Source organism: Vulpes lagopus, chromosome 3 (genome assembly GCF_018345385.1).
Source record: "Vulpes lagopus strain Blue_001 chromosome 3, ASM1834538v1, whole genome shotgun sequence".
NCBI classification, from domain to species: Eukaryota; Metazoa; Chordata; class Mammalia; order Carnivora; family Canidae; genus Vulpes; species Vulpes lagopus.
Window position 1 is genome coordinate 29,163,986 of NC_054826.1, and position 24,897 is coordinate 29,188,882.

Sequence of the window (24,897 nt, forward strand, 5' to 3'; positions counted from 1 at the left end):
TTGGAGTACTGGAAACAGTTTTTGCTCTTTGAGCTGGGGGACTCACTCACCAGACCTGATGACCTTCTCTTGGGTTGCCTTGACACTAAAGCCCTGAATGGGCAGTTGTGTGGCTGGGGCCTTGGGTGCTGCTGAAAAGGGCTGAGCATCACTGAGTTGTTCTCGACAGGCCTGGGGCCTGATGCTTCCACGTGGAGAGGGCCTCATGTTGAGGAGCTGAGGTGCTTAGCTTTGAGTGTTTTGGTGGGAGAGCCTTTCAAAGGCCTGGTTTATCTAAGCTCTGGGTGTTTGTTCTTTTAGGCTGGGATCAGAACCCCTCAATTATCTACTTATCTTTTCTGGAATTTAACTTTGTGTCTGTGGTTCCTAGGTCCTGTTTCAGGGGATGCTATAAGTATTTCTGTATGGACTAAGCTCAGTTACTCTTCTCACTGTGCTCCTAGAAGCCTCTTTAGGAGTTTTGTACTCATTTGGAAGACAGTGGGAAGATTAGATTTTTCTTTTCTTTTCTTTTCTTTTCTTTTCTTTCTTTCTTTTTTTTTTTGATATAAGAGAGATGAGTTAGTCACAACTTTCTCATTGATAGGTGACAAACTCCAACTGGCATGTAATCTGGAAAGAGAACTTATTCACTCGTGTAACTGTGAAGTAAAAAGAACAGACTGACTTCAGGCACAGCTGGACCCAAGTGTTTAAATGATTTTATCAGGTCTCTCTCTCTCTCTCCTTGGCTCTGCATCCTGCGGGCCGACTTCATTCTGAGGCAGGCTCTCTTCCCAGGTAGTGGCAAAGATGGCTGCCAGCCTCTCCAGAATTAAATTCAACCAGCTGAGCCCCTTTGTCTACGTGCCTCAGCAAAGTCTTGGTGTTCACTCTGAGCCATCCCTGAACCAGGTGAAGTACTTGTTGTGGTCGCTGGATGAGGCATTTTTAATTAGCCAGACTGTGTTTACCTGGACCGTCTGGTTGGCACGGAGAAGCAGCTTCCCCAAGAAAAATCAGCAGGCTGCCACCGTTAGGAGGAGGAATGGGTGGGAGGCCAGCCAAATCACAGAGGTGGGAGGAGAAGAAAACATCTGTAAAATGAAATGCTTTGCAGGGACTTTACGAACATTTACCTTATTTCCTTCTTGGAAGACAAGTACAGGTACAGAGTCATAGGTCTAGACCAGGCTAGTTCTGTCTGATCAGTAGTGGCTCCTGAGGCTCCATGTTGAGCAGGCTTGGGGCTCAGCAAGAAGTATAGTTGTGTTCAGTTAGTGGTGTCCACCATGGTTAGGAAGGTGGGAAAGGTGACCCCACTGCCAGGTACCTGCCACCCTAGCAGATGGCGTGGCTGGTCTGGGCATTCCTGATTGCAATTTAAAAGGGGAAACGTGCCTCAGACCATCAAATGCAACTTCTTATCAGTGGAGGAGGCTCTGAGCTGGCAGTAGGGTGCCACCCTAAGTACCATCCTATGCATAGAGTAACCAAGATGGTGGTCAAGAGGTCTGTCAGGCCTGGGTAGGGGCTCTGCTCCTCACCATCCCAGGCAGGCCTGGAAAGAGCCAGTGTAGTCTGGCTGTCAGGGAAAGGTTATGTCTTCAACAAAAACCATGAGTGATGAAAACAGTGGGATTGGGGGCTGGTGGAGGTTGAAGGAACACAGGGTTGGAAGAGCCAGTAAGGTTTAGTACTGAGGGGATGGGTCAGAAGACATGTTTAAGCATTGACCCTCTGAAAGCCCCATTTTTCCATCAGTCAAGTGGAGATGCTGATCATCGACCTCTTCCTGCATCTTGGGAGGGTACCAATGAGACCATAGCTGTGAATGTCACTTGAAAGTCAACTGTAGGTTCTGTATCATTCCATTCATGGGGTGTCCAATGCATGCTAGGCACACATCCTATATTGCTTTACCTTTGTGAGAATGCTATGAGGTAGGATTCTTTTTATTTTCTCCATTTCGTCAGTAGTAACCAGGTGGCCAAAGTTATGTCCTGACCTCAAAAGGTTAGCATTAAACAGCAAAGCCGGGGCCCAGACCTTTGTGTAGGCCTCTTTCCATTTCATGACAGTCCTTCTCGCTCCACCTTTGTCTTCCCCTTGGTAAGTTCATTCATTCATTCACTTATTTATTAAGTGCCAGGTTCTACCTAGATATTTACTGAAAGCCTATATGGATTTCAGAAACTAGATTAGTAATGAATTGCATGGAATGCTTGAGCAAGAGGGGTCTGTCCCTTTGATGTTCTCTTTTCTAGAGAGGGACGGTGAGAACTGGGAGGACAGGTGACTGTGAAGTGCACACGTGGTAAAGGACGCATAGTGAGTATGCACAGCCCCAGAATCCAGGCTCTGTCACTGCAGCCTCCCTTCTTCCCCCTCCTGCTTCCTACCACTCAGTGACTCTGACAGTGTGCTCTAGGCCAAGGACTAAGCTTGACAATTTGCTGATTGCAGTCAGGAAAGTGGAGCCACCAGTTTTTCCTGAAGATGCATTCTTTCTTAAGCAGAGAATCGATTTCCAACAAGATACACAGGCTTCCAATGAAGCCACTTATGTGAATCTGTACAAAACACCATTAATCCACTGCTAGGGCCATTTATCTCCCTGGCTTAGGGCAGCCGCAGCCTTTTCAGATCAGGGATATGATGCTGCTGGAAGAATGGGTATAGAAGACTCAGCAACCAGAGGGACATCCCATGGCATGGGTGTAAGCAGACCATTGGTGGGGACCAGAGATGGCTGGGCATCTGCATGAGTCCAGTATACAGCACAGTGTTTGTGGTCCCAGACCTGTCCCTGAACTTGCCATGTGACTTGGATCTTTCTCAGCCCTTGTCTGAAAACCCCCCGCCTTCCCACCTGTAAATGGGAATATAAAGGTCTTGAATGCTCCTGTCCACTTTCAGAAGTAGATGCCAGGCAATGGCATAAGCTTTGCAGGGAGCAAAAAGACTTGGCTTTTAATCTCTGCTTCCCTGTTCTGGGACCCTGGGTACTGTGGGTTGAGTTGTGTCTTCTGAAAGAAGATAGGTTTGAGCCCTAACCACACAGCACCTGACCCCCAGCACCTCAGAAAATGACCTGATTTGGAGATAGGGTCTTTACAGAGGTCAGCAGGTTTAAGTGAGGTCATTAGCAAGGACCCTAATCCAGTATGGCTAGTCTCCTTATCAAAAGAGGAAAGACAGGCACCCACAGAGGCAAGACGATGGGAAGGCATATAGGGAGAAGGCCATCCACAAGCCAACAAGAGTGGCCTCAGAAGGAGCCACCCCTGCCAACCGCTTGAGCTCAGGCTTCTAGCTTCCAGACCTGGAAAATAAAACATTCCTGTTGTTTAAGCTCCTGGCCTGTGGTGCTTTTTGACGGCAGCCCTGGCAGGCTGATCTGAGGGCCTGGATCTCCAAGTTCCCTGATGAATAACATGGGGACAGTGATACCTGCCCTGCAGGGTTGCTTTAAGAATCGGATGAGAGGACACTTCTAAGGCATGTAGTGCGGCCCTGGCTTTTGGTAAGCAAGCGTTTGTTGAGGACCATGGCTGTGAGTCCTGTGTTGTGCCCTCCAGCTCCGCTAGGGGGCCTGCAGAAGAGCCCGGGATGGAGCAAGGCCTCAAGTCAGACCTTTCAAAGAGAACTGGGTCACCCAAGGCACCCCTTCAAAAAGCCTCTCTAAATATGGAGGAGGCCAGAGAAATTACTATTAATGCAGTACTTAATGGTTTTTAGCCAGAGAGTGGCCTCAGCCCTAATCGACAAGGCCGCGAAGCTGAGGTTTCTTTATTTTTATGTCCTAGGTACACTTTGAGTATGTTGTGCTGCTGTGGATAATCTATAAGTGCAGTAGTCACGGCCATTTAATGGGTTGGTAAAGGAGGCGGCATGGTTTGGATGGGAAGGACACTCACTGGATGACCCCGAGCAAATCCATTAGTCTCCCTGGGCCTCGGTTTCCCTTCCTGTGAAGTGAAGGAGGGAGACCAAGCAGGCCAGGAATTCTGAAGCTTTGTGAGAAGGCCTGGAAGTTATATATACATTTCTCGCACATGCATGCGTTGCTCAGACATGTTTTATGGGCAACATAAAGGCTACCCAGCTCTTGTCTGGTTCCTGAAGGGGCCTCTGACTCCCAGATTGTCTGCAGTGACTCTCCTGGACAACCTCTCAGGGCTGCCAATTCCTGGCCAGTCTGGGATTCTGAGACTCTGATTTTAAAGTGGTTTCTAAGCCTCAAGAAGCAGGTCCTACAAATGTGGCTTTGCTGAGTTCCTGGGATGAGAGGGATCGGGGACATAGAAAGAGCTCCCAGAGAGCTCATTGCTGGGGGCTTTGCTGACCGGGGGGACCCCAGCTGCCCAGCACTCATGAGTCTGCTCTGGCCCTCACTGCAGCAGAGTGGGATCTCATAGCCCGCCACCTGTCCCTCTCCTGGATGCTCGACCTGCCTAACCTATCTGCCTGTGCCTCTGCGCTGGCCCCACCCCCATCACACTTGGAGTAAAACCCAAATCCCTTGCAATCCCTCCCTGATCCGGCTTCCACCTGCCTCTCTGGAGGCATCTTCCCCCATCTCCCCCTCGCTCCCCGAGCTGCAGCCTCACTGACCTCTGGTCAGTGCTTTATGCTCTAGCCTTGGCCCACGCTTGGGTCTTGGCCTTGCCAGGCCCTCTGCCTAGAACATTCCTCCCCACATCTTCCACTGCCTGACTCCTTCAAGTCTCAACTCAGAGTCAGCTCTTCCAGGAAGCGTTTCCTGAGCCCCCACTATCAGAGACTTCCCTTCCCTCTGTTACCCTCGCTCAGCACACCTGGCCTGTTTCCTTCAGAGCACCACCACCACCCATAAGGAAGTATTTATGTGTTTTTCCCCTCCTAAGATGCCAACTCGTGAAGGAATAAACTGTCTTACATATCTCGGGGCCCGGCTCATCGTCGCATTTAATAAATGCGGGAGCACACTCACCAGCAGGGCTAAAATTAAAATGACTGACACCACTAAGCACTGGGCAGGGTGTGGAACAGTTGGCACTCTCAGCACAGCCGGTGAGCATGTACTATGGCACAACAGTTTTGAAGAATGGTTTTGTAGTTTTTAAAAAGTCACATATGCTGACTCTGTGACCCAGCAGTGCCACTCCATTTACCCAAGGGGGCTAAAGGTGCATGTCCACATGAAGTATATTGCAGACTTTGTTCACAATAGCCAAAAACTGGAAACAGACCATCTAGCTGCATCCCCACAGTCTGATGGGACAAAGAGGGGAAGGAAGCCCCCGGAGGTGGCTGAGAATCCACCCAAGTGTTTCCTGCAGCCAGGGCAACTGAGTGGTGGTGGCCAGTAGTAGTAGTAGGATGTTGGGAGGGGCCTGCAGCGATCCCAGGGATGGCCCTGGAGACAGAGGCTCCGCAGAGCACCCTGGTGTCTGGTCTGAGAGCAGGGGACCAGCCACTTGAGAGAACCTGGCGCTGGTGGTGCCCATGGATACAGAGTTCTCGCAAAACACCAATTAAGACATTTGACCCAAATTCGGATAAAAGCCTTTTTCCTGTGTCAAGTTGAGCTAATAATATACATTTGTTCATAATTTATGAGGCTTAGTAAGTGGGAACAATTAAGGAAAAGGCCTGTGCAAAACCTATTTCTTTTAAGCGTTACATAGGCCTTTTCTTGTTCTCGAAGATAGGTCTACGCTCTCTGACTGCCATGAAACACTGTTGTTTTTATTATTATTATTATTTCTTACTTTTATTAGTACTGTTACTACCATTCATGGAGCGTCTCCCAAGCCAGGCTGTAGCATTGCCTTGCTTAATCTTAACTCTGTGAGGCAGGTTTTGTCCCATTCTACAGACGAGGTAGTTGAGCTTCAGAGAGGAGAAGAGCTGTGCCCCAGGTTTCACAGCTGGCACATGGGGATTATGATTCAAGTCTACCAGCCCCCAAGGCCTGTGGTGTATGCCATTTCTGGGTCAGCCTCCCAACTCGGGCTGTTTGTCAATCTGCAGGGCAGCCCTTCTACGGGTGGTTGTTCAAAGTGCGAGACCAGGGTCAGAAAGCCGTTGCCTTCTGATGAGTTGGCTTGGAGTTAGGCCTGAGAATCTGCATCGTCTCTAACACGTTCCCAGGTGGTGTTGACCCTGCCAGTCTTGGGACCACGCTTTGAGATAGGCTGGGTCAGTCAGGGCTGCCACCATAGTCCTCTGGGCCTCCCCCCAATCCCGTCCACCGCGGGCAGGTGGATTTATAGCCTTGTAGACCTTTTCCTGTATGTTTGCTACGTATTATCACACACAGAGAGTTGCATAGTTGGATTTTTCTCTTAACATGCGTGGGATAATATTCTACATGCTACATTCTACAATTTATTTCCACTTGACATGTCTTGGGGAGCATATACCTCTGCCTCATTCTTTTTAGATGCACCGTGGTATTCCACGCTACAGTGATTATGGTTTTATTTACCTATGTCCACGGACAGGTGGTCTTCTACATTTTAGACTTTACACATAGTCCGATAAAATCCCTGAGAACATAAATGAGTATTTCTCCAGAACATCGTCATCCCTCAATAATGTCAGCCATTATTATTACTGGGTTTTGTTTCATTATTAACATTGAATTCCAGAAATCCCCTTTCTGGTGGGGACAGTAATGTACATGAGTATCTATTTACAGCTTCTAATGAAGTTTTCAACACAGCAGTTCTGATAAGAGGAAAGAGGTGCCATGGGAAAAGGGCTTTGAGGGATGTGTAGGAGTGCAAAGGAGGAGGGGATTGAGCAGCAGGCAGGATTTGTATTGCCAGGGCCTGGCTTAGCTCCTAGTAGATTCAACCGTTGCAGGAGGGTGAGGCCTACCTTGCCATTCCTTGGTCACGTGGCAAAATCAGGCCTTGACAGAGAGCTGCCAGAGATCCAGGCCGGCAGCACAGTTAAGAGGGTCTGTGCCTGGGTCCAGCCAAGCCCAGCTCTGACTCAACCTTCCTTCTTCCTGTCTCCTCAGAGTGGGGTGTCTGGGGAGGAGCAACTCTGCGCGGACTTTCCTGAGCTTGACCTCTCCCAGCTGGACGCCAGTGACTTTGACTCAGCCACCTGCTTCGGGGAGCTGCAGTGGTGCCCAGAGAACTCTGAGACTGAACCCAGCCAGTACAGCCCCGATGACTCCGAGCTCTTCCAGGTATGTCCTCTGAGCCTCCAGGTAACTCTGCTCCTAAAAGCCTGGCTCTGCCCCGTACCACCTTCTTTTGCATTTGCTCATGCAAAAAAGTCTCATCATCCACTAAAGCTCTTGGGACCCTGCCTCTTATCCTGGATCTTCTCTTGATCTTGGGAGTTCTTACCCCTTGCTGGGCCCATTACCACCCCTAGACAGCGAGGATGGGGAAGAGCTGCTCCTGCTACGCCCCCCAGTCAGAAACGAGCCCCTCTGTGGGCCCGGGTGGCTTAAAACCCCAAGACCCTCCTACCCTCTATTACCTCACTGAATTCTCATCCCTACCCTGTGAGGCAGGCATGATTATAAACCCATTTCATATATGAGGAGACTGAGGTTTGGAGAAGTTAAAAGTCGTGTGCCTGGGGCGATTTACCTAGTTAGTAGCTGAGCTAGATGCAAACCCAGTCTGCCTCCCACCTGAGCCAGGGCTTTGTAACCACGGCTACGCCATAGTGGAGATGACTCACATGTATTGAACAACTGCTCTGTGGCAGGACTGTCCCTGTTGTGTCTATTAACTTATTTAATTTTCTTAACAACTCTTAGAGCAAGTACAGTTGTCTCCATTTTTCAACTGGAGCCCAGAGATTCTTTAAAAAGAGGCAGTGTCGAGAACTGTGAACATAAGGCCTCTTACCTTATGCGCTCTGCGTCCAGTCTCAGGGCATGTGATGGGTGACATTTCCTTTAAGAAGCCCTCTAGTATGGAATAATAAGTCTGGGATTTGCTTCAACATACAGCAAGTTCTGCTTGCATTTGCGTATGTGGGTGTGGGTGTGTAGGGGAGGGTGTATGGGAAATAAGATTGGCCGTGTTGAAACTGAGTGATGGGTACAATCAGATTTATTATTATTTCCTTGAAATATGCTCCCCTATAAAGACTGGGGGGAGGGATCCCTGGGTGGCGCAGCGGTTTGGCGCCTGCCTTTGGCCCAGGGCGCGATCCTGGAGACTCGGGATCGAATCCCACGTCAGGCTCCCGGTGCATGGAGCCTGCTTCTCCCTCTGCCTATGTCTCTGCCTCTCTCTCTCTCTCACTGTGTGCCTATCATAAATAAATAAAATAAAATAAAATAAAAATTAAAAAAAAAAAAAAGACTAGGGGGAGAACCCTTAGTCCCCGTGCCTGTCTGGCAATATAATACTAATAAACAACAATTTAACCTACTACTGTGCCGTGCTCGTATGCCATGAGCATCATCTCAGATAGTCTCAACAGATTGTAGCGTTCCTTCTAGAAATGGAAGCTCCCTCTGTGTGTCAGACACTGTGCTGTCTACAATCTAGAGAGAAAAGTGACCCTAGATCAGTCAACACTGAAACTGTGGTCATGGTGACACGTGCGCAAAAGAAACGCACCAGGTGTGAGAAGGGGATCTAAAGACTGGGTGGTCAGGAAAGACCTCTCTGAGGAGGCCCTGCTTCAGTTGGAGGACGGTTGGAGGAGCCCTGTGAAGCTCAGAGAGCAGGGACCGAGCTTTCCAGGTAGAGGAAGCAGTAAGCACAAAGTCCGGGAACAGGAAAGCTGGCTATGTTGGAGAACAGAAGAGCTGGTGGGTAGCAGCTAAAGGGATAGTCGGAAAGGTAGGCAGGGGCCAGATCCTGCATGCAGGGTCTCGGGGGCCGTGGTAAGGAGTCTAGATTTTTCCTGAGACTATCCTAACCTATAAAGAAAGGACAATTAATAACCATTTTATAGGTGAAGAAAGTGAAATTCAGAGAGGCTAAGTAACTTACGTCAGGTCACACAGCGAGGAAGGGTCAGTGAAGATCTGAGGAAGCCCTGCCCCTCACTGCTGTACAGCTTCTCTGCCAACCGTATGCAGAGCAGCAGGGCTGGGCTCTGGTTTGGGCTAGGTCCAGGGACCTCCATTCTTTATTTGAACAATAGAGGTGAGACCTACACTACGCTGCTTTACCCCCCTCCCCCCGGGGGTGTGTGTGGCTCACTTCCAGAAAATACCTTCAGGCAGGGAGGGCTGCTGAGCAAGAGAGGTTGAGATGGTGCATGGAGAACCCCACCCGAGCTGTGCGGGCTCCCTGCTTCCTCAGAAAGGAAGCCAGCCCCTGCCGGGATCCCACTGTGTGCCTGAAATGGTCTTGGACGCCAGGTGAGCCTGTGTGGCCCCGGGGTTCCCAGCCCCACAGACGGAGAGGACCTTGGCCGACCTCTGCCCACCCAGCCCCGCCCCAGTCGTGGTCTGCACACCCCACCTGCCCTCCTAAGCCCGGGCCAGTGCCACCCATTCCCCACAGATGCGCCCCTGTGTGCGTGATGGTGTGGTCAGTGGCTGTCCCCCTGCCACACACACATCCTAAACCCCCTGACCGTGGGGTCACGATGGCACCATGCGCTATTATATTCCCGGGCTCTGCGCAGAGCCCCGCACTCTCCCAGGGCTTCATAAATAGCCACCAAGTGGATAATCCCCTTCAAGCTGTCAGGTCGCCTCCTTAGGCAGTCGGTGAGTTACTTCCTCTCCCAGGCGCCATCTGTGTGGCGTGCCCGTCTCTCTGTGCCCCTTGGACGGTGAGCCCCGGGGAGGACAAACTGCGTCTGGTTAGGCTCTGGGGGCGTCGTACGTGGTGAGGACTCGCTCTCGTGCGTTGAATGAAGAAGCTGATTGTGAGGCTTTCTTTCCTGTCAAGGACCAGACGTCGTGGCCCGTTGCACAGGCCTCAAGCTGGCGTCGTGGCTTCTCCGCGGCCACAAGCTCAGCTTTCTCATTTGAGCCGTGGAACCCTGGAGCCACCGCCTGGGTCCGAGCTGTGTTCCCCCAGGCAGGTGGCGCCATTGCTATGGAAACAGGCCTCGAGGCAGCGTGACGGGGTTAACAAGTCCTCGAGGGCAGGGAGGGATGGTGGCCTCGATTTTCTGTCTTCCCAGAGTCCTCAGGCCAGGGCCACAACCATCACTAAGTATTTTTGGAGGAAGCAGGCACCTGGTTGTCAGCTTGCTGTGTGGTCGTGGGCAAGTAGCTCCCTGGGGAAGGACCGTGGTGGATTCAGTCAGTGGTTCGTGGTCTGTTGAGGGGAGGGTCCCCGTCACAGTTTTCTGATGGAATCTGTGGGCCCACTGCCAGAAGAAAAGGGAGGAAAAAACTGATTTCCTGGGTTTTCTGGAGCCCAGTTGAGCCCCCTGGCTGGAGGGTGGGGGTGGGGATTTCTGAGTGTTCTTCTGGCCCTCGAAGCAGAAATCCTGTTCTCTGTCATTCCTTCAGGTCCCCCCCGCCCCCCCTCCGCCCCAGGCCTTCAAAGTGAAGCATTTTCCCTCGGATTTCTTGAAATCTCCTTTTTCCTCCTTTTTCCTCCGGCTTGAGTGCAGCTCAGGAAGGCTGGGGTGGGGTTGAGTCTATTAATATCTCTTCCTTCCCTGATTAACTCTCCATTAATTTGCACTCCGCTTCCAAGCAGAGCAGGAGAGCCTGGCCAGTGGGCCCAGGAAGAGGAGAGGATGGCGCGGCCCCCCGTGATGTATCATCCTAGGTGCTGACGGACGCCGTGGACGCTGTGGGCAGAGGGGCCTTCCTTCCTGGCAGGGTCAGCGCTTCCAACCCTGTCTGTCTGGCTGTTCCCGAGCTGGAGCAGCCCAGGGTGGGCTGAGGAGAGGGAGGAGGCCTTTTGTTACTCATTTTGTTTTGGCTCAGCCTGTTGGGTGCTTCCTGAGGTCTTTGCTGTTTCGTATTCATTTTCACATGGTGCCTGGTACACAGGACATCCTTGACCACCACCCTGACTTGCTGTGTGACCTTGACAAGTTTGTTTCCTGGACTTTCATTTCTCCGCCTCCACAACCCCCCCATCCCACCCCCCACCCCCACCACCACCAGTGACAAATAGATTTCCTCATGAGGAAACGAGGAATGGCAGTTATTGCTTGGAGGGCTCTGTTACAGATGCTGGTATGGGAGGCGCCTTGGTGATGCAGTCAGTTAAGCATCCAACTGTTGATTTCAGCTCAGGTCATGATCTCAGGAGTTGTGAGATCAAGCCCTGCATTGGGCTCTGCGCTGGGCATGGAGCTGATTGGGATTCTCTCTCTGCCTCTGCAGCTCCCTCTTAAAAAAAAACAGAAAGAAAGAAATATAGAACAATAGATACTGGTGTGGAAAGAACAAGAGCCACAATTGGGTAGTGATATAGGGGGGCAGTGGCACACAGGACCCCATGCTTAACATCATTGGTTACTACGTGATCCCTGAGGGATCCAGTTCTGATGTGTGTGATAATTCATAGTATTACCACTGGACCACTGGCTCTTGTCCCTGTGAGAAAGGGGGCTCTTATTTGATCCAGTGCTGGTGACATCATTTCTGAATAACTTCCCTCTAGAATCTCTCCCTTGAGGTGCTAGCTAATCTGTTCAGGTGGCCAGAATGCATTGTTTTGTACATTTTTCCTTGTATTCAACAAATCTGCCCAGGTGCCACCTGCCCCAGGCACTGGGCTGGGCTGGGCTTGGGAGCACCCTCCAGTCCGGATCTGGCCTTCCTAAGCAGACAGTGGTGGTGGGGTGGGGGAGTCATGTTTTCCCATTTTACAGAAAAAGCGGCAAAGCTTAGAAGAGGGAACCGATTTGCTTTCTGGCAACCACCCTGTGGTGGTGGAGCCCCATGTGGTCAGCCCCCAGAGTGGTCATTGGGTCCCTGGTTCCAAGGTCTTAGTTAACTCCCTGTCAGGCTAAACAGACCACTCTGGGAATACAGGGGACTCTGGCTTGAGGGTGGTGGTTGTGTGTGTGTGTGGGGGGTGGGGGCGGGGATGGTAGGGGGAGAGAGGAGCAAGCAGTCAAATGAGCCCATCACATTCTTAAGCCAGAGTCCACAGGCCAGGATCTGCCCTTGTGTGTCATTCCCACCCCACCCCCCACCTCTTCGACACACATACTCCCCGGGGCCTGGGTCAGGCCCAACCAGAACCTTCTTTTGACCCTTCTTTTATTTTAGCTCCAATCCAAAAGCTACAAGCACATTTGTTCTCTTCACTCCATGTTCCCCCTCTTTGAGTTACTCAGCTGCCTCACTGGTTGCAAGGCCCGGAACAGATTCAGTGCAGCCAAAAAGGCTGTCACGAGATGCGTATTTCAGATGCACTTCCTGAAGGAAGGATAAACAGCCTGACCTGGGAAAGAGTGCTGGCGGAGGCATCATGTGACAAAAGGCGCCTCCTGCCAGAACAGGCCCGGCAGCCAGGGCTTACTGAACGAGGTGCTTGGTGCCTCACCTGGAAGCTATGTGATTGCCATGCTCCAGGGCCTCTGGGCATGGGGACCACTGGGCTGGTGTCTGGGGGTGGGCTGGCAATGTATGTGCTGACCCCCGTCATTATAGGTCTTAGACATCGGAAAGGCTCAACTCTTGGCTGATGTGGGCCACAGTGGAGGTCCTGCCTCTGTCCCGGATTTGTTATATGACCCCAGACACCTGGTTCAACCTCCAGGAGCCTCAGTTTCTCCAACTGCAAAACAGAGATTAGAGTAGAACTCCTCTCCTAGAGGTTGTTGTGAGGTTTACGCAAGGCGGTATTCATGAGGCCTGGATGCTCCTCTCCTTGGCCCCCAGTGTTTATCCCAGACTTTGGCTCTAGGTTTTTTTCTTTGCCTGGGGTCTTTGGTTCTCCACCCTCCACCTGGTGCCCACATTCCTTTTGGGCCTCAGTTGAAATGCCAGCTGCTCAGAGCAGTCGTCTGTGACCACCCTAACTTGCCTGTAAATCTTCACCACGTTCTTCTCCATGGCAACTTCCTTTTACTTTCTTCCTAGACTTTCATTCTCTGAAATGATCTCGTTTGTTCCCTTTCATAAGTCTGTTCTCTGCTGGAGAGGAAGCTTCATGAGGGCAGGGGCCACACCTGTCTTGGCAATGTGGTAGGACAAGTGCCCAGACTGTGCCAGGTGCAGAGTAGCCATTTAGTACGTGCATGTCAGGGGAAGGGAGGGAGGAGGCGGGAGGAGAGCCTGCCGTTGCCTCCACCACCACCATCATAGTAGCAATGGTAGTGGCAGGACTGAGCACTTATCATGCACCAGGCTCCTTTGGTTTGCTAAGCCGCTTATTGTACGTACGTTAGCTGAGATGAGGTTAGGTCCTCAACATTAAGCTCAAGAAGTAGGTACTGTCGTTGCATGAGACAGATGAAGAGACTAAAACTTGACCAAGGACCCATACCTGAGAAGTGTGGGATCTGAGATGCAACCGCAACCAGAGCCCAAGCTCCTGACCCCTCCTGAGTGGTGAGCATGGCCAAGGAGCCCACTGGGGAACAGTAGCGGTTTTATTATTGCTATCGTTCTCATTGTCATGGTCAACCCCGAAGCTGCCAGCCTGTACACTGCCTGCCTGGCACCCAGTGTCCGTGGGAGTGGGGGGCTGCAATGGCATGCTGTTCCCAGAGGCAGAGGCCAGCCTTGGGGACCAAGGGCTGTGTCCCAGGAGTTAGAACAGGAGGTTGTAGTGTGGAGCTGCTGTCCTTGCTACAGGGTACAGCAGGTGTCTTTCAGGTAGACAGCTCTGTGCCCACCCCGATGAGCAGCAGAGCCAGGATTGGGGCTCCCAGGGCAAGGCTACTTCCAGTTTCACCTGCTGCCTGCTCACAGACTCTGTGATTCCTGGAGTCGATAACATATTTCTCAGGCATCTGCCATCCCAGTGATACCGAGAGATCTGAGGGCGGGGGAAGGATGGGAGAGGATTTGGCAAGAGAGTGATGTGGTGCAGCTGCATGTGCAGAGCAGATTTCTACCACGAAGACGTGAAGACGGCTGAGCCCAGGGTACTGACTAACTATGTCCCTCTCTGCTCCACCCGCGCTCCTCGTTTCAGATAACTGACAGCGAGAATGAGGCCCTCCTGGCAGCGCTCACCAAGACCCTGGACGACATCCCTGAAGATGACGTGGGTCTGGCTGCCTTCCCGGCCCTGGATGGCGGAGATGCACCATCCTGCACTTCAGCTTCGCCTGCCCCCTCATCCTCACCCCCCAGTCCCAGCCCCTCACTGGAGAGACCCCAGCCCCCGGCACCTGAGGTGGATGACCTCTCACTGGTAAGAACCTATTTCTAGCTGTGGGGATGGTAGTGGCTGGGGCTATGGTGTCTGCTGGTAGGGGTAGCAGGTGTAGGGGAGCCAGCCCCAGCCCCTGTGGGGGGGATGTCTACTTATCACTGACACATGGCGGGCAGCCTGGACAGGGCATGGAAGTCCCCTCCCGGCCTCCCCTTTCCTTGTGGTACTGCGGGGCTCACCTTGGAGGCTCCACCTGCACTCTGTAGGTCCTTTGGGATTTCATGGATTGACCTTCCTTGTGTGGTAAAACCTCAAAATTACATGTAAACCTCTTTCTAAAGGTTATACAGACACATGGCAGTAAAAATTCAAGCAGAAAATGTGGGTAGTTAGAAGCAAAAAAAAACCTCTTTGCCCATCCCACAGTTGAGTTCCTTGGCTGGAGGTAACCATGATTACCAATCTGTTGTGTGACTTTCCTCTTCTACTTTTTTTTTTTTTTTTTTTTTTTTTAACAATTCAAAAGGGAGTTGACCTCATAAATGGCTCTGCACCTTTTCTCAATGAACTGTGTGCCTTGAAAACTCAGATGAGCACAGGTAGCTCGGCCCCATCCTTTTTGTTAACTGCATCGTGTTCTTTTGTAAGGATGAACCATAACTTATTTGACTAGTCTCCTGCTTGGTGGAGATTTAGGTCTTTCCACCTCTCCCTGTGACACTGCTGCGGTCAGTGCTTTGGTAGAGGCCTTTGCACATCTAAGTGGATGAGTTGCTAACAGTGGGATTCCTGGGTCTGCAGAGACCCGGTATTTCAGTTTAGACAGATATTTCCAGGTTGCCCTCCACAGAGGTCAGCTGGTTAATACCCTCCTCCCCCCCCAGCAGAAGTTAAATGTTTGAGTATCTGTGGGATGGGGAGGAATGGGCACATGGCATTGTATTTTTCTGGGGAGAAGGTCTCATGTTTATCAGATTCTCAGAGGAGTCCAGACCTCAAAAAGTTACCGAAAGCAGTTGCTGACTCAGGCAGAGGGAAGCTGGAAGCTGGAAGCTGAGATGTCATGGGGCGTGTGAAGTCCCGCCTCACTCACGTATCTTGGGCTCCCCGCCTTGGCACTGGAGAACCTAGGTGCTGATAAGACTCAGCTGGAAAATCAGGGCTTATTGAGCTGGTGAGGGTCTTAGGTCATGGAAGGTTTGAGTGGAAAGGCCCTCGGTAACTCTCAAGTGCAGCTCTGGGGAAACTGAGGCCCAGAGCGAGAAGGGATTCTCCTGTGGTCACACACCAAGTAGGTATTCTGACTCCTTTTCCAGGATCCTTTTTCTTCTCTCCCACGGCCTGCAAGTTCCCGAGAGTGGTGTGAAACATTTAGTAAGGACCTACTGTGTGCTGGGCGCGAGAATATGTTCAGTCGTACGTGGTGGCTTCTACTGACAGGACTCAGACTGGGTTAGAATCCCAGCCCCACCAGTTAGTGCTTGTGTGTCCTTGAGGCCCCTAATCTCTCTCACTCTGCTTCCTGGTCCATAAGGTGGGGTTAATAATAGGGTTTATCTCAAAGGCTGTTAGGAGGAGTACAGCAGATAATGCATGGAGAGCGGTTAGAGCAGTGCCTGGCACATAGAAGTTGCTCAATAAATGCTGTCTAAGTAATAGTCCTGGTGGCAGTAGTAATGAGGAATTCTCTGGGGCGGTTCTGGAGAGGCAGAGAGCGACCCCTGCTGGCCACAGGGTGTTTCCCTCCCATGCCTCCGACTGCCTTCATTCCTCCCACACCTGTTGAGCATTTCAGGAAGTGTGCTAGGCACGCAGGTAACAGACTCACCAGCTAGACTTCCAGCACACCGGCAGAGTTCAGAAAGGCCCTGACGAGTGATCCAGATGCCCTGTTCTTAACCTGGAGTCATGGATCCCAGAGAGCCCGTTGGTGGGCTGGCCTCTACATATCCGTGCATCCTTCTGAGCTCAGCAGCTTCTATCATATCTTTCAAGGGACTCCTGAATCAAAAAAGGTTCAGAACCAATCATTTAATGTGCTTGCCACCAATATGCCGATGGAAAAGCCAAGGCCTGAAGAGGGAAAGGACTCATTCAAGGGCTCATAGTGAGTAGGGCTGAGCTGGGCCAGAACCAGATCCCTTCCTGCCAGCCCAAGAATCTCGTTCTGTCCATGTCAGAGAATCACGGACCTGCGTGTGTTGGTTTGGGGTCTAGGTGGGGTGGTGGGAATCCTCTAGCTCCTAGGGGAGTGAGGATTGGCCTTCTCTCTGGCTCACCCCAGCACTCCTTGCTGGGGTGACCTGGAGGGCATATCACTTGAGGAAATACTTGGTGCTGTAGCAAAAATCCATCCTGCTTCCTGGCTTATTCTCAGTCTTGCTGTCACAGGATCCTTGGTGGGACTTGCAGGTGCGCTCAGTTCCCCGCTCTCTTCTGCGATACACTATGCACCTGTCCTCTGGGTGCAGAAGTGTAAGAGACTCAGTAATTTTTATAGAAAAATTAGAAAAGCCAGACAAGCTTTAGTATAGTATGCTTCCACTGTGTACAAACAACCAGGTGTGTTGGGGGTGATATGTACATAATTCCTATGTGATTGAATCCCACCTCAGAATGGGGTCGCCAGAAGGTGGTTAATAGTAGTTGTCTCTGGGAAGGAGGAAGGGACCTCGGGCAGGAGGGGGACTTGTCCACCCCTTAGTGTCTATAGTGTATATTTTTTTCACTACTTACAAGCATTTCTTTTTAAATTAAAAAAATTAACTTTATACAAAGCAGTATGAATAAGCAAAAAGAACAAAAGGGAAGTCAGTTGGAATCCCATACCAAAGAATCCTTGTGGTACCTGACTTTCCAGATGGTGTGTATGCATGCGCATGTGTATCGCAAGCATATGCAGAGTGTCCCAGTAAGGTGTACGTGGCATATTTTAACAGTAGAATGGGAAGACATGACACCAGATCTGTTTGGAATTTCTCAAAGTCACAGATATTCCTCTCGGGTTAGTAACTCTGAAAAGGATTTATATTTTATTGGGATACTTGTGTGTGTCTTACATTGTTAGACGATCTGCTTTCTGTGCTTAATGTAATGGGAAACATTCTAGGTCATTAAATGCCCTCCCTGTGTTCTTCCCATGGTCCTGTGATGACCCAGAGTCAGGGCGTGCTCAGTCCCTAAAAACTAGCTCTGGGCTTAGGCTTCTCCCTGCCACACACTTCTCCATGTCCCCCAGCGGAGCACAACCCCAGCTCCCCTCCTCTCTGCTTCTCCCACAGCTGCAGAAACTCCTTCTCGCCACATCCTACCCAGCCTCAAGCTCCGACACCCAGAAGGAAGGCACCGCCTGGCGCCAGGCAGGCCTCAGGTCCAGGAATCAGCGGCCTTGTGTCAAGGTATTTGTGTGCACATCCCAAAATCCACCTGGGCTCCCAGGTGGCCTCTAAGGGGGTGCAACCTTCCACTCTTATTAGAGGGTGTCAAGTTCAATCAGCATCTGGTTTCCCTCCATTACCCCTGTAGCTGGTGTGCTTGGTGTTTCTTGAGACCCAGGCTAGTTTGGGGTTCTAGGGAGAGCACTGGGCTTTCTTTTCCACCTTAGTATTGCAGGCACCGTGTTAGAGGATGGGTTAGAACAGGGATGAGAAAGATGTGGCCTGCTCTCAGTGGGCTTATTCTAGTGGGTGACACACTGAAACATAAGCTCCTCACTGGTTGTGGGGACCTCAATAAGGAGTTTGGATTTCTTCTGGGGAAAGAAGCCATTGGAGCAACCAAAGCTCTGTCGTGAACACCAGGGAATGAAGCAAATCCCTTTTCCTCCTTGGGCTCCATCTTCTAAGACTTTCAGAGAGGTTTCTCAGGTGATTTCCCAGCATTCCCGTTACTCAAAGCCCACATTCAGTCCTTTTCTTTGGTCCCTGGACACTTCTGCAGGGGACTGTTGCACGCAATCCCATGCCCTCAGGGAAGAATCAGGATTTTTTTTTTACACAGTTTTATGGAGGTGTCACTTAAATATCATAAAGGCACTTATTAAAGTATAATTCGGGGATGCCTGGGTGGTTCAGTGGTTCAGCATCTTGTCTTTGGCTCAGAGTGTGATCCCGGAGTCCTGGGATCGGGTTCTGCATCGGGCTCCCTGCATGGAGCCTACTTCTCTCTCTGCCTGTGTCTCTGCCTCTCTCTTTCTCTCTGTCTCTGTCTCTCTATCTCTCATGAATGAGTAAATAAAATCTTTAAAAAATAAAAGTATAATTTGATGATTGTAGTAAATTTACAGTTGTGAAGCCATGACTACAATTGAGTTTAGAACATTCCCATCATCCCAGAAAGCTCCCCAGCACTCCCACATACACTTCTTCCTTGTTCCCATGCCCAAGCCCAGACCACCACTAATGTAGGTCCTGGTGACACAACTGAAGTGTGTAGTGCAGGAGAGCAGGGTGGTCAGAGCAGGGGTTGGGGAGTGAACCGGGAAGGGGTAAAATCCGTGCCTGGGAGGCCTGTTAGGAGGCTGGTCACTCCTTTGTTCCTTGTCACCTGAGCACTGCCTGGTGCCACCCTGGCCCCAGCCAGTGGCTGTAGGCATGGGGCAGAGTGAAGGGGGCAAAGTGGGCCTCATTCCTCACCGTGTCCTCCTTCTCTCTCTAGATGGACAGCACCCAAGACAAGAAGGCCCCCACAGTGCAGTCTCAGGGCCGGAGTTGTACAGAACTGCATAAGCACCTCACGTCAGTGCCATCCTGCCCCCAGACTAAAGCCCGCTCCCCAGACAGGGGCTTGCAGCCACCACCGGCCCTGAGTCCCCCGCTCCCAGCCAAGGAGGATGAGGAAGCTAGTGAGGACTGCCCGAGCCCCCAGCCAGCTCCAGCCTTGCCCCAGGACTCCCCAACACCGGGCAGGGCAGGCCCTGGCACCCAGGTGTCCCGGGAAGACATGCAGGCGATGGTGCAGCTCATTCGCTACATGCACACTTACTGCCTCCCCCAGAGGAAGCTGCCCCCCCAGGCCTCTGAGCCAGCCCCCCAGCCCTGCAGCAGCCCCTCTAAGCAGGTCAAACCCCGGCCCCGGTCCCAACACCCTTCCAAAGGCTCCTGGGCCGAGTTCTCCATCCTGAGGGAACTTCTGGCTCAGGATGTCCTCTGCGATGTCAGCAAACCTTACCGCCTGGCCACACCTGTCTACGCCTCCCTCACGCCCCGCCCCAGGCCCAGGCCCCCCAAAGACAGCCAGGCCTCCCCTGGCCACCCATCCCCTGTGGAGGAGGTGAGGATCACAGCTTCACCCCGGAGCACTGGGCCCAGACCCAGCCTGCGCCCACTGCGGCTTGACGTGAAAGGACACACTGGCCGGACAGCCAGGCTGCAGCGGGAGGAGGAAGAGGAGGAGGAGGAGGAAGAGGAGGAAGAGGACGAAAAAGATGAGGAAGAGGAGGAGGAGGAGTGGGGCCGGAAAAGACCAGGTCGAGGCCTGCCATGGACCAAGCTGGGGAGGAAGCTGGAGAGCTCCGTGTGCCCCGTGCGGCGTTCCAGGAGACTGAACCCGGAGCTGGGCCCCTGGCTGGCATTCTCTGATGAGTCTCTGGTCCCTGTGGAGCCCCAGGGAACTCTGCCCTCACTGCGCCTGGCTCCCGAGGCCTACGACGTGGAGGGGGCACTAGGCAGCCCCACAGATGAGGACAGTGGCCAGGACCAGCAGCTCCCACGGGGACCCCAGATCCCGGCTCTGGAGAGCCCCTGTGAGAGTGGGTGTGGGGACACGGATGAGGACCCCAGCTGCCCACGGCTCCCTTCCAGAGGTAGTCGGAGTCGATGGTCTGCAAGAGAGGGGGCAGGGATGGGGCGTGGCATTCCCCACTGCGCTGGGAGCCAGGAGCCCTGTGCTGGGCAAGTCCCTTCCCCTCTCCGGCTCCCGACTTCCCTTTCTGTGCAATGGGCTAGTTGGGCGGCTCTTCAGAAATCACCCACACATCTCTGAGTTTTTCATCACACGTGGGCCAGGCACCACTTAATGAACACGGAGCGAGATGCCTGCCCTCTTGGGGCTTTTGTGTCAGTGGGGCAGACAGGCAATCACAAAGTAAATAAAAAAGGAAGATAATTACAAATTGTGCTAAGTGCTCTAAAGAAGACGTCCTGGGTGATGATGTGACAAAAGGAGTGAGTCTTAAATCCAGCTCCATAATGATGTTGAATTTTAAATGGTAACAGTAGTGGTGGTGATCATACCGGGTGATCTGTTGTGTACTCGCTGTGCCAGGTGCTGGTCTAAAACTTGACACCGCTTAACCCCGGTGATTCTTCACAGGGGGCCTGTGTAGTAGGTGCTAGCATAATCTCCATTGTCAGACAGAGAAACTGAGGCACAGAGGTATCGAGTGACCCGCTGAGCTAGCGAGTCCTGCGTCCACCTGTTGGGGGAGTACCCTAGGCCCTGGCCTTCCCTGGGGCTCCTCCCCACTGTACTGCACTCTTTGGCCAGAAGGGATCACCCTCATAGCCACTTGCTTTTTCGGAAACCTCCAGTAGTCTGCCCACCGCCAATGTTGCTGAGACCCTGGGAATGAAGGTGGCTTTGAGTTGTTCCTGCCCTTTCCTGAAAATGACAGAGACTTTTGGGTCACATGCCTGAAGGGAGTGCTGCTTGGGTTCCAGTGGGGGTTCAGGGTTTCCTCCTGAGGGAAACATATGCTAATGATGCCATGTTGGGGAATCTTATTTTTTTTCTTTTTCGTCTTCTTTTCAGACTCTCCCAGGTGCCTCATGCTGGCCTTGTCACAAAGGTAGATTTTTGGAAATCACTGGTTAATTATTCCATGAGTCTTTATCCTGTTGGATATGTGTCTCGGGGGTGGGGGGATAGGTGGTTCCTCAGCCTCTAAGCCTGCCTCTGTCCCCCTGCACCTGCTCTCACTCTGCCATGTGGGACCCGCCATAGGTGGGCTCCTTTAGAAGGGAGGTCTCTGCAGGCCCAGGGAAAGTGGGGGAATTAAGGTTTCAGGCCATTTCATAAACTGTCCTTTCCAGGACAGGGGAGGGAATTCTTTTCTCCACAAGGGAGAGCTGCAAATGCTGTGTGGCTTTGGGCAAGTCTCCTCCCCACCCTGAGACTTGGGTGCTCCATCTGTAAAATAAGAAGGGTAATGATGCTTGCCCTGTCCCCCTCCTCCAGCAAATTCCTCCTGTGTCTCCTGCAAGAGGTATATGCTGCTTTGAATTCCTCTAAGCCAGGATGAGGGTCTCCCAGAAATTCTCCCCAGGACCCACCTCTATGGGCAGCAGACCAGGGTCTGTCGCAGTGTCCCCTTGCCCTCCTTGCATGCTGGGGGAAGTGGAGCCTGCTGCTGATTGGCCTCTTTCCTTTCTGTCCTCCCCACCCCCACCAGTGACCCTCCTTTTGGCAGGAAGAGCTTTGAGCAGACCTTGACGGTGGAGCTCTGTGGCACTGCAGGTGAGCCAGGGGCTCAGCTGGTAGGGTGCCCTTGGGGGAGCAGACGTGACTCCTGGCAGCGAGTCCCCTACCCTGAGCAGCCCCTTGGGCAGTTGGGGGTGTACCCCACTGATCCTGCCACTGCTGCACGGGTTGCATGGGGTCTTAGGATACATAGTGAGGGTGTCATAAGGGGGAGAGTCAGCCTTTCATCTGCAAACAATCCGCACATAAGCTGAGGGCAAGGTTAGGAAAGAAAGAGACACCGTCTTCCCCCAAAGGAGCCTGCCATCTTATGGAGGAGACAGACTCACACTATGACTCGTACTAGTCAAAGGATATGCAAGAGCTCTGGGAGCATTGGTGCTGGAAGGGGCGGGGTGGGGCAGCGCAGGAGCGTGGCCGGGAAGCTTTGCAAGGCATCCAGAGCAGGGCGCATATGATCTGAGCTTGCGGAAGGAGCAGAAGTTGGGGAGATAGAGACAAAGAGGCGGGAAGGAGATCCCTAGCAACAGAATCTACAGGAGCAGAGGCACGTGGGGTGAAAGCACAGGTGCATCTGAGATTGATCACCTGCCGTTGCTGCATAGCAAAGGCAGGGCGGGCAGGAAGGAGCAATCACAGAGGGCCCAGAGGAATGCCAGGCTGAGGCTGTGATCCTGATCCTGTAGGCTTCAGGAGCCCCAGAAAGGAAGAGACCTCAGGCACTTAGCAAGTTCCCTTTGGTGCACTGGGGGGAGGAGGGAGGCCAAGGGTGGATGCAGGAAGCACCAATGGCACTGTGATGGCCCAGTCCACGAGGGAAGTAGACCTGTGGCACCTGCCTCCTCTCAGCTCTGGGGACATCAGAGGCTGTTGAGTGACAGGATGTAGAGCAGGAGGAGATATCTCAAATGACCTGAAGGTTTTGGCTACCATCAATGGGCTATAGAGGGATGGCAAGTGGATTTCATCACATGCCAGCTCAAGAATTGACTGTGGAGGGGGGTGGGAGGATGGGGTAACTGTCCATTAAGAAGGGCACGTGATGTAATGAGCACTTGGTGTTATAGAAGATTGGTGAATCACTGACCTCTACCTCTGACACTAATAATAATACATTATATGTTAATTAATTGAATTCAAATTGGAAAAAAGAATTGACCACAGACTGTGTGAGGAGTCCCAGGCCACATTCAGGCTCGGCTGGCAGTGCAGTGATTGATTAGTGATGCCTGCCATTCATTGGGTCTGGGAAGTGGAGGTACTTGTGCTGCTTATGTGGCATCCCAAACTAGAGTCTCTGTCCCCCTCACCTCTGGTTCTCCTCTTGCTTGGCTAGGACTCACCCCACCCACCACACCTCCCTACAAACCCACAGAGGAGGACCCCTTCAAGCCAGACATCAAACACAGCCCAGGCAAAGACAGAGCTCCCAGTCTCCCCAGCTTGGAGGGCCTCCAGCTTGGGCCCACCACAGCGGCTGCCCCCAAGCTGCCAAAGAAGCACCCAGAACGGAGCGAGCTCCTGTCACACCTACGGCATGCTACAGCCCAGCCGGCCTCCCAGACGGGTCAGAAGCGCCCCTTCTCCTGTTCCTTTGGAGACCACGATTACTGCCAGGTGCTTAAGCCAGAAGGCGCCCTGCAGAGGAAGGTGCTGAGGTCCTGGGAGCCGTCTGGGGTCCACCTTGAGGACTGCCGCCAACAAGGTGCCCCACGGGCTGAGGTGCAGGCCTCTGCCAGGGAGGAAGACAGAAGCTGTGACAGTGGGGGTCCCGCCAAGGACAGCGTGCCCCTGAGAGACCATGAGATCCGCGCCAGCCTCACCAAGCACTTTGGGCTTCTGGAGACTGCCCTGGAGGATGAAGACCTGGCCTCCTGTAAGAGTCCTGAGTATGACACAGTCTTTGAGGACAGCAGCAGCAGCAGTGGTGAGAGCAGCTTCCTCCTGGAGGAGGAGGAGGAAGAGGAGGATGAAGAAGAGGACTCAGGGGTCAGCCCCCCTCGCTCTGACCACTGCCCCTACCAGAGCCCACCAAGCAAGGCCAGTCGGCAGCTCTGTTCCCGCAGCCGTTCCAGCTCTGGCTCCTCTTCCTGCCGCTCCCGGTCACCAGCCACCCGAAGGACCTTCAGGTATGGATGGGCAGCCTCGAGAGGGACAGTGGGCAGCTGAGGACCCCAGTTCCTGGGGTGCCAAGGGAGGGAGGAGCCCTGGGGCTGCGTCTCTGTGTGTGGCCTGCGTCCTGGTCAGAGGCCCTGGAGGTGATCTCCCTGGGGGAGCTGTGGGCCAGTTGGAGGCAGGTAAAGCCTGCAGTGAAATGGTCAGGAGTGACGCCAGTCTCTTGGCCCTGGGAGAGGAAGAAAACCCACTTCCTGGCCATTCACAGCCTTATGTCTAAATGAACTTGCCCCTTTCTCATCTGTGTTTTCTGCTTTTACATTTGTAAATTGGACTCGGTTTAATATAATGGGACATTTGCATGTGAAAGGAAATTGAGCAGAATTCTGATCTGTATTCTAAAAAAAAAGAACACCTGGACTTAAAGCAGTGATAAGGTTTACTCCCATCTCTTGGGCCTGGTGAGCTGTGCAGGACTTCTAGCAGTTGAGAAGCTGCTTTACCTTCCCGCTGCGATGATGCATCTGAGCCTGTTGGCTCATACCATCTTGGCCCACTGAACTAGTCTGAAAGAGGAGCTGGTTCAAAAGTCACCAGGGAGTTAGGCAGAAAGAGTGGGGGTTTGGCGTGTTTTGGTGGAGACCCGTTGCTTCTCTCCCTGATTCATAGCAGGACCCCAGTGAGTCTTCACCTGCGGGAGGCCTGAGGCGGGTCAGCCAGTGCAGGTCGCAAACCCTCCACCTGAGATGCACCTGAGCGACCACTAGATGGTGCTCTGGGGTCCTGAGCAGTGCAGTGGCGACCGCTGGACCCCACCCGCCCAGTGTCTGATTCTTTACATCTGGGGGTGGTGGTGGAGAATCTGCATTTCTGACTAGTTCCCAGGTGATGATGATATCACCAGAGAGCCATACTCTCAGACGCAGAATTCAGGTAATTAAAAAAATCTTAGAAAAACTCGGCTTTCTCTTATCTACACAAGTAATTCTTAACTGTTTGACAATCTAATGAAAGCAAACACTCCTCTTCCCTTTAAAAAGTACATAGACCTCCAACTGGCGTTAGGTTTTAGGAGGTTTGTAGATTCTCCAGATACTAATATTAAGAAGCCCTGGGCTACCTGTTACTCCAAGAGTTCCCTAGCGATTTC

General features: G+C 52.4%; 1 protein-coding gene across 3 annotated transcripts in view; it reads left to right on the plus strand.

Moving 5' to 3' along the window:
- PPARGC1B (PPARG coactivator 1 beta) overlaps positions 1 to 24,897 on the plus strand; it is a 119,073-nt gene that overhangs the window by 78,754 nt on the left and 15,422 nt on the right. For all 3 annotated transcript variants that reach the window (XR_005987003.1, XM_041750696.1, XM_041750697.1), the window contains exons 2-8: positions 6,995 to 7,168; positions 14,031 to 14,252; positions 17,495 to 17,611; positions 18,870 to 20,016; positions 20,964 to 21,000; positions 21,604 to 21,668; positions 22,969 to 23,761. Coding sequence is in view for 2 of the 3 variants with exons in the window: in XM_041750696.1 (XP_041606630.1) it covers positions 6,995 to 7,168; positions 14,031 to 14,252; positions 17,495 to 17,611; positions 18,870 to 20,016; positions 20,964 to 21,000; positions 21,604 to 21,668; positions 22,969 to 23,761 (2,555 nt within the window). In the remaining variant the exon portion in view is untranslated. The remainder of the gene's footprint in view (positions 1 to 6,994; positions 7,169 to 14,030; positions 14,253 to 17,494; positions 17,612 to 18,869; positions 20,017 to 20,963; positions 21,001 to 21,603; positions 21,669 to 22,968; positions 23,762 to 24,897) is intronic.